The 8,510-nt window shown below is 42.1% G+C and overlaps 1 protein-coding gene across 1 annotated transcript; it reads left to right on the top strand.

Annotated features, from left to right (window-relative positions):
- Nucleotides 1-7,321: 7,321 nt before the first annotated feature.
- LOC122329144 lies at nt 7,322-8,232 on the top strand. Its single transcript, XM_043225350.1, has 3 exons — nt 7,322-7,392; nt 7,515-7,826; nt 7,961-8,232. Exons 1-3 carry the CDS (start codon nt 7,374-7,376, stop codon nt 8,230-8,232), a joined length of 603 nt encoding a protein of 200 aa, XP_043081285.1. The 5' UTR covers nt 7,322-7,373.
- Nucleotides 8,233-8,510: the final 278 nt, after the last annotated feature.

Below are 8,510 nucleotides of genomic sequence, written 5' to 3' on the forward strand. Positions count from 1 at the left end.
AATGTCTGTTTTTTATTTGTTTATTATGTTTAAGGTTTAACTGTATACTGTATTCTACAATCAGCTGTGGCGAGGAATGAACGGAACCACTAATAACCTGAAATAATAATAGAGCAGAGAGCAACAGACAAAACCACCTAATAATGTTATCTAACAGTGAGTTATTCTCTCTATCAGGAAGCACTGCTTCTGAACTCCCTTAAACATGTCAATTGCTGTCCTGAGTTTTCTTCCAGGAACACACACTTCACAATATCCCTCATTTTTATTAGAACAACTCTCCGAAGATTTTAGCATGGTAAAGGTTAGGACAATATTACTGTATTTGGTATTGGAGGAGTAGATCTGCTACTGTTAGTTATTGTTGTTGTTGTTGTATATTGCTCAGTGACATGTAGCACTGCCAGTTGATGTAGAGATTCATAGTCCTCATGTCCATTATTGTGAAACCCGTGAGACACAACAAAAACATAGCTCGATCACAGCGTCCTCTATTCTCCTGTTCTTTGTTTCCCTTGTTGAACGTGTGCACAAATGACGTTGCTGTCAACTGGCTTACCTCACTTCTTAGGCGTCGCTGCCAAAGCAACCCTTTAAATGGTACTGGGAAATACTTCGCTCAACGAGATCAAAGTGATCCTCAAGACATAATAAAATATCTCATATATCACCCACAAAAATATCTGCACGTCAGGTCTCATCTGTTAATTTCTAACCTTTCTATTTATTTATGCATTTCATTTTTTTAATGAATATAAAAAAGACTTTCTTCAAGAGAATATATAAGCGCTATAAAACATACTACAACACAACGCAAGAAGTGCAACAAAGTTAACTCTGTTTCCTCAAAGATCCACAGACGCTGCAGGATCCTCAATTAAAGGTTAACCCTACTGGATTGCCTTAGGTCAAGTCTGTGTATTTATGCACATGCTGTATGTCTGATCGCTTATCCAGGAATCCAAATGCAAATGATAAATCTAGTACTCTATATATCAAAGATGGGAAGCAGGTAAAATCACTCTTGATACGTCCTGAAAAATCAAACATGCCTTAGTCAGCTAACCTTTTTGCTGAACTCCTCTCTCTAGAATGGATGTTACAAGCCAGTGTTTGCAGAAGTGGCTATAAATCTGTTAATGAAACTTATCTCCATTAAGCCCTTACAGTGTAGATTGGTTTGAGGAGGAAAATGATTACATTCTCATCTGGGAGTTTCTTCAACCCTGAAAAAGAGTGCACAAATCGATCAATGGAAATGAATCACAGACACATTGCCTGATGTTGTGAACAGTGCTTCTTAGAGCCAGTTGTCTTCTACCGTACATTGCGCTGGTCAATACAAAGATCCCAGAACTGTTTTATAAACAAATTTTGGGAAAAGCATGCACAAATAATTTACGCCAGCCAGTATGTCATTAGTGATTATATTGTTTTCCAGTCCAATAGAAATCTGCTATAACTTATCTAGAATGTCCTGCCTTGGTATCTCTCGATTCAGCATTGGTGTGTTTTTATATCCAGAAGATAACAACTACGTTAACGCAGTGTCTCTAGCTGGTGTTCAAGAGGCCAACGTCCAGCTGATCCCACAACTGCAACCCAAGGCCATAGGTCTTTCAGCACCACCACCGCTCCTTCTCCTAGGTGCAGAGGATCACATTCTCCACAACCATCCTCCTATGCCTCTCTCCTTCACTCCAGCCAAGGAGAAATGGACAGTGTCCTGCACCAGGCATTCACAAATGTGGCTATGGCCATCTCCCGCTAGCCCTATACGCCGCTACAAACAGGAACGACATGCCTAAATCCCACTCCCTCGGCTAAGGCCAGGGAAAAGTCAAGCCGGGGATGCTCACTATCAATGCCCCGAGGCGACTACTACAGTTCCAGGGTCATGCCTTTGATCTTCAGGCTTCAGCAGAATGCCTTCAGGAAGCCCGGCCGACTCCCAGATTTAGCCACAAGCAGCTCCCGATCTCCCAAACACCAGCCAGCGTTGCCTCAATATAATGCTCCGGCACAGGCCGAGCATTCCTCCCCACCTCCCCACAGATTTGCCTGCCACCAGAGCCGACCATACTGCAAGGCCACCTTCACTAATGGCACAGGCTATGGCACCCCCTATCCCACTTCTGTTTTCTGCCTAGCTTTTTGCCTACCTCCGGAGCTGGCCAAAGCATGAGGCAGCCTCCACTGATGCACAACCCCCTTTGTTTTCCATACTTTTTCTCCAATCTTGTCCCCGTAGCCATTCAAAGTGCAAGCCTGCCTTTGCAATCGGTTCAAATGACCTTTTTTCCTTCCAGCACCCCCTTACCCACCTTAAATCTTACGCCTTATCCACAGCCACGCCCCTACCTATGCCACCAACACCCTCGCTCTGGATCCTCCCCATCTCAAACAGTATCAGGACCTAGATCCTTTCAGAAATTCAGCATGCTGGCCCTAGATGCAGAACCCCTGCCAACCCCAGCACCTCCTTATCCAGAACTAATATACCTCTGAATCATCTCCTAAGACCTCTCTTCCTCTCTTCGAAGCTTCACTTGATTTGATTCTCCAAGCCATTTCACCAGAACATGGGAATTTTGCTACTTTAAAGCATTCCTTTCCACATATAACTTGCCTTCTCCCTGTTGTCTATCACTTAATTAATTTCTTACCTTAATATCACAAAAAAAACTCCAAGTCAGCTCCATCAATGAATATCTAGCGGAATCCAATTTTTTCCATAAACTCATATACGGTTCAGCCTCATCTCAAATCACCAATGCCCATACTTCTCTTTTTTTTTTTTTATCAAAGTCCATTTAAGCAGCCCTTCCCACTCATACAGACACTAGGCAACTCATTACTCTCTTGATTAATCTCATTCAATAGGAGATTAATCTCATTCAATTTACACTGCCCGCTCGATGCTATGTTCATTTTAGCATTTTTTGGCTTCCTTAGATGTTCTGAACTAACTGTGACTTTAAACTTCAACCCAAGTTCTATGAAAATCCATGCAAATGCAGATTAATAGATCCATATTTAATTACATTTAAATATATATGCATATATATCTTTATTAAATATTATATTTAATATTTGCTAGCTATTTACGTTGCATTTATATTTTTCTCTTTAAATCAATTCAACTTTAATCTGTTTAATTTCTTTAATTATATTTAATTTATAGATCAAATTAAATCACACAGATGTAAACTGCTGTTTCTGTCAATGCTTTCAGGAACATTTCAGTTGCATTGATGCCCATTCAGGGTTAGAAAGCTCTCTGGTTTCATCAAACATATCTTAATTTGTGTGAACTGTCCCTTTAAATCTTTAAACAGAGCCTAATGCAATGCTGAATTTATACTGGATTATTAGTATAGATATAGCAATATAGAACTTGTCTACCATGTTGACACAGGTAATTGACACAAAGTGTTAAAATAATATAAAAGATAAAAAGCCTTTAATGTACCTGGCTTTAACCATTACAAAAATGGTTTGAATGTTTCTAACCAAAATTGATTCAACTATACCAGTGGTTTTCAAACTTATTCCTGGGGATCCAGAAAAGATAGCTGTCAGAGAAGATAGATATGCAAAATGAGCAGAGCAGTGGATCCCAAAGAACAGGATTGAAAACCACTGGATTATACAATAAATATTGTATTACATGCTATTATATTGCTCTGTTGTATTCACTGCAACATCAGGGACAGTATGAATGCTTGAAAATAAAGCCTAATGTCTTTAAAGCCATTATTTCTGTGAACAAGTTGAGGTGTGTTTATTATTTCCTTATGTCTATTGATTGACTAACATTAATTTCAGTTTCTTACAAATCTTCTGACTAAAAGTGACTAAAAAAAATGTATAGCATTAGCATTACAGTTTACATTTCGACATTTGTGTTGTAAGAATGTAGAATCAATATTGAATTTAAATTGAATGTGTGGGTATAGCAGTGCAATCCAGTTTGGAGATCTATTACTGTCACGAATGAGGGTCTGAGGCTTGCGGATCCATGTGCAGGCTTTTATTGAAGAAAGGCAAGGTCATCAAACAGGCAGGCGTCAAACAGGGCAAACAGATGTATAGGAGGCGAGGCAATAACAAAATCCAAAAACAGGCAGTGATCAGGTCAGGCAGCAAACAATCACAGAATCAGAAGACAGGCAGGGTCAAAACCAGGGAAACAAGAACTCAGAAAACACAAGGAAACTGGAAACAACAACAACAGTACAGGCGAACAATGCAACCTGCAGGTGAGTGACCTGCTTCTGAATTTATAGTCCTAAACAGGAAGTAGCAGCAGAGGAAGTGATCACCGATCACCCAGAGAGTAAGAGCTCCTCTGCTGGCTTGGTGACATAGCCCCCCTCCTAGGAGCGACTCCTGGCACTCCACAAGACAAACACCACAAAACAAAACTGGGAGCTTGGGAGGGGGTTTCGGGAGGGAGTCAGCAGACAGAGTCCAGGTAGGAAGAGACGGAGGGAGGAGCCAGGGAGAAGACAGGAGGAGTCCGGAACGGGAGGCGATCCAGAGCCCAGCCATGAAGGTCAGTGGTGGAGTCGACGGAGGGAGGAGCCATGGAGAGGTAGCGGCCATCAACCCCATAGGGCCGACCGACGGCAGCGGCGGAGCAGGTGGTCGAGAGGAGGAGGCGGAGAGCCGAAGAGCCAGGGTGACACAGAGGCATTGGATGTCCTAGGCGATACCGCAGGCTTCTGCAACTGACGCGGAGACGGGGGACGAGAAGGACGCGGCGAAGCCAGAGCGACAGAGGACTGAGGTGGAGCCGGGGGGAAGGAGGAGCCTGACAGAGCCGGAGGGATGGAGGGACGAGGCGAAGCTGGAGGAGAGGAATCCTGAGGCGACAGATGGTCGACGACCGACCAAGGCGTAGCCGGAGAGACAATGGAGCCTGGTGGAGCTGGTGGAATGACGAACCACGGTGGAGAGGAGGGAGTTAGAAGCCCAGGGGGAGCCGACGGGTCTACGAGCCGAGGAGGAGTCCGGGACTCGGAGGCGGGACGGTGAAGCGAGGATCCTTCACCGCGGCGGCGATGGAGACTGGCAGACCCGTGGCGAGCTCCAGGTGGAGGGCAGAGGATGAGTGCAGGGGCTGCTAGGATCCATCGATGACGTGCAAGGGTGGGAGGGTGGGATAACTGGAGGCTTTGCACGAGGCGCGTTAGCGTTAACAACATTACAGAATTGTTATTTGATAGACAAAAAATCCTAATGTAAAATACAAATTTGTATTCATGAACCGTTAGCTATTCGATTAAGCTGCTATTTTCCTCTTTGGATGTCGAAATCAAACCTAAGCCACTGTGTTTGTTAAATCGTTTCAATTAATTGTTAAAACACACTCTCGGGATGAATGAAACCACGCGGGCTTTTTATTAACTCGTGTGAGCAGAGCTGTCTGTATAAACAAGTGTTGGTTTTAAAGTGTCTTTAGAAAACGGGTGAAATTTATACATTCCGTCGAGTTACAGAGTTTAATTAAAGCTGCAGTCTGAGACGTTTTTATGTTCAGAATATACAAAATTACTAAGCGAGTACACCAATAGTGTTAATATTCAGGCATGCAAAGTAAATATATAAATATATTTTATTTGATTGTTGTCAAATTGAATTACTAATTAGAGAGGTGCGTGGATGGTTGCTGACGTCACTCATGCGCCAGCTCGTGGCGAGAGATACGAGCTGTACTTCTGCTCTCCCTTATTCATGGCCATCCTTGCATATTCTTCTTTAATTGTATGCCTGAACTTTTTTATTGCATTGGGTAAATCTCAAGTACTCTTATTTTCTGTATATTTGATTTGTATGATCTTTTGTTATTGTAAGATGTTGTGAATGAATCATTCGGTTCGTGAAACGGACAAAGTGCATAGAGTAATAAGAGCAAACTTTTTCTGTTATGTTAGAAGAATTGTTGAACATGGTTATGGACTCGTTTTGTGAAAAATAATGTTATACTTCAAGTTATCCAAGTTAATTGTTATTGAATCAATTGGCCGACGTCACTCATGCGCCAGCTCGTGGCGAGAGATCTGAGCTGTACTTCTGCTCTCGCTTATTCATAGCCATCCTTGCATATTCTTCTTTAATTGTATGCCTGAACTCTTTTATTGCATTAGCGATTTGGTGTGTGCTTGGTGGGAGTGGATGATTTCATCACGTTGCGATCTTTTGGATTCGTGCCAGGAGATACGAATTGGAGTTCACTCGAGTGAATCGCACGATTCAAGGACTCGTTCGTGAGGAGTGAACGGTTCTTCATCGTTGGTTTCGGCGAGGATTCTGTAGGCATTCGTTCATACACTTACACTGATTTGAACTGAAGCAAACACATTTCGACCTGATTCAGGAGTTACGCATTTCTTCTGATAGTTTGGACTATTTTATTTTATTCAATTGTGATATATTTGATATATTTTTGTCAACCAAGTGACAATTACACTGCATAGTGTTATAACAAAAGAGGGCACACTGAATACAAATAAGACCTGTTGAAACGTATTTCTGTGTATGTGTTTTTATTCAAGCAGTTGGTGACTGAATTGACATTTCAATCGCGAGTGCAGACACATTTCTTAAGCGCAATTATTTTTTTAATACAATTCTGTGTTTAGTGTAAGACCCGAACCCGAGACTCCAAATACTAGTGGTTAATATAAATAACATATATTTGGTGAGCTCAGACCCTGTAGATATTTTTCCTCCTCTTATTTATATAATTCCGTAAAACGGGTTACATTTATATTCGGACTAGTTCGGGTAAGTACCGCTGCGGGTAGCCCCATACCTGCGTGATTCGCCGTAGACGTACCCATAAAAGTAGTTCCGGCTGCAGTGTTCTTCCTCAAGAAGCTCTGTTTATTAACCGCTAGAGCGCAAAAAGTCACGAACTGCAGCTTTAATTATTTCCGATTTCGGATTTTTGTGTTATTGAGTCTAGCAATAAATTGCGATTATATATTGCGTTCTGCTTTTTATGTGAACATTTTTTGTTTAAATATATATAATAGCCTACTCTTTTCAAATAATGCGGTTTGGTCACGTGAAATCCGTGACGTCACAGTGAAGCATTCCACAGTATAAATTCATCGTCGCCTCACATTTAATCTAATCTAGTGTGATCAATTGAGTGAGAATCAGAGCAGAAAGATTATCACGTGAACAAACACTCAAAATAACGTTTCCAGTGCTTCATTATAGCACCAGTGTTTCTGTCTGTAATCAATGGAGCTCAAGTCTAAAAATAGTTCAATATTAGTAGATAATACAATAAGAGCTGGAGAAAAAACATCACTGACCCTTCAGGAGCAAATCCAGAGGCTTCTCCTGCAGCAGCAGCTATGGAGAACAGCCCAGCAGGTGAACAACAAGCTTGTGAAAAATTCCTTTCTCTGAAATAGTTTTGTTGCAACAATTCCTGTTTTAATATATTAAATGTGTGTATGACTTTTTTTCTTTTTTTTTTTTTTTTTTTTTTTAAGAAAAACCAGCTAAACACAAGAAGAAAAGCCTTTGTGCATTCTTCAAGAAGACATGGCTTGCTGTGAAAAGCACTCGTCGAGGCAACAAAACAGCCCCTCCTCAGCTTGTGACGGACACAGATTCAGCTGATCTTCAGTGTGGTCCTTCTGATCTCGAACCAGCAGCACACTGTCATCCAGCTGATCCACAGCCAGGCCCGTCCGGCCTAGAGCCAATAACTCTACAGGATCAACCTGATCCTCTGCCATGTCTGTCCAGCATCACACCGATAGACTGTGATGAAAATCCAGCTGATCCCAAGCCAGCTGAAGGTAGGTCTACTGTCAATTCAATTCTGTCCTGTTTTTCCCACTTTTGAGTGTTTATCTAATACCTACAAGTATGTTCGAATGTGCCTTGTAATATCTGGTGATAATTCTTAACTCTTCCATTTCTGTTTTTTTAGAAAATCAAACAAACACAAAGAAGAAGAAACGCATTCTCACACTCTTCAAAAGATTGTGGCGGGCTGTAAAATGTGCATCAACACGGAAAAAGCACAACAAAGTGGCTCCTCTTTGTGCACAACCCGACTCCGATTCAGCTGATCCTCAGTCGGATCCAAACATTCTTGAACCGATGGCTCTGCAGCATTCAGCTGATCATCGGTCAGATCCCTCTGTCCATGAAACCATGGTCTCAAGATCTGACAGAAGATCATCTGTCTTGTTCGCCTGATCCTGGTCAAGAACCGCCTGGTTTTGTGCCAACGAGGATCGCTGATCATCAGTCGGAAGATCATCTGACTTCGAAACCATGGCTCCACAAGTCCGGACTGATCCTCCAGAAGACCATTTGTCTGGTTCGTCTGATCCTGGTCAAGAACTGCCTGGTTTTGTGCAAACATGTTTGCAGAATTCAGCTGATCATCAATCGGATCCATCTGTCCTTGAAACCATGGCTCTACAAGATCTGACTGATCCTCCAGAAGATCTTTTGTCTGGCTTGTCGGATCC

Source organism: Puntigrus tetrazona, chromosome 23 (assembly GCF_018831695.1).
Source record: "Puntigrus tetrazona isolate hp1 chromosome 23, ASM1883169v1, whole genome shotgun sequence".
Classification (NCBI taxonomy): domain Eukaryota; kingdom Metazoa; phylum Chordata; class Actinopteri; order Cypriniformes; family Cyprinidae; genus Puntigrus; species Puntigrus tetrazona.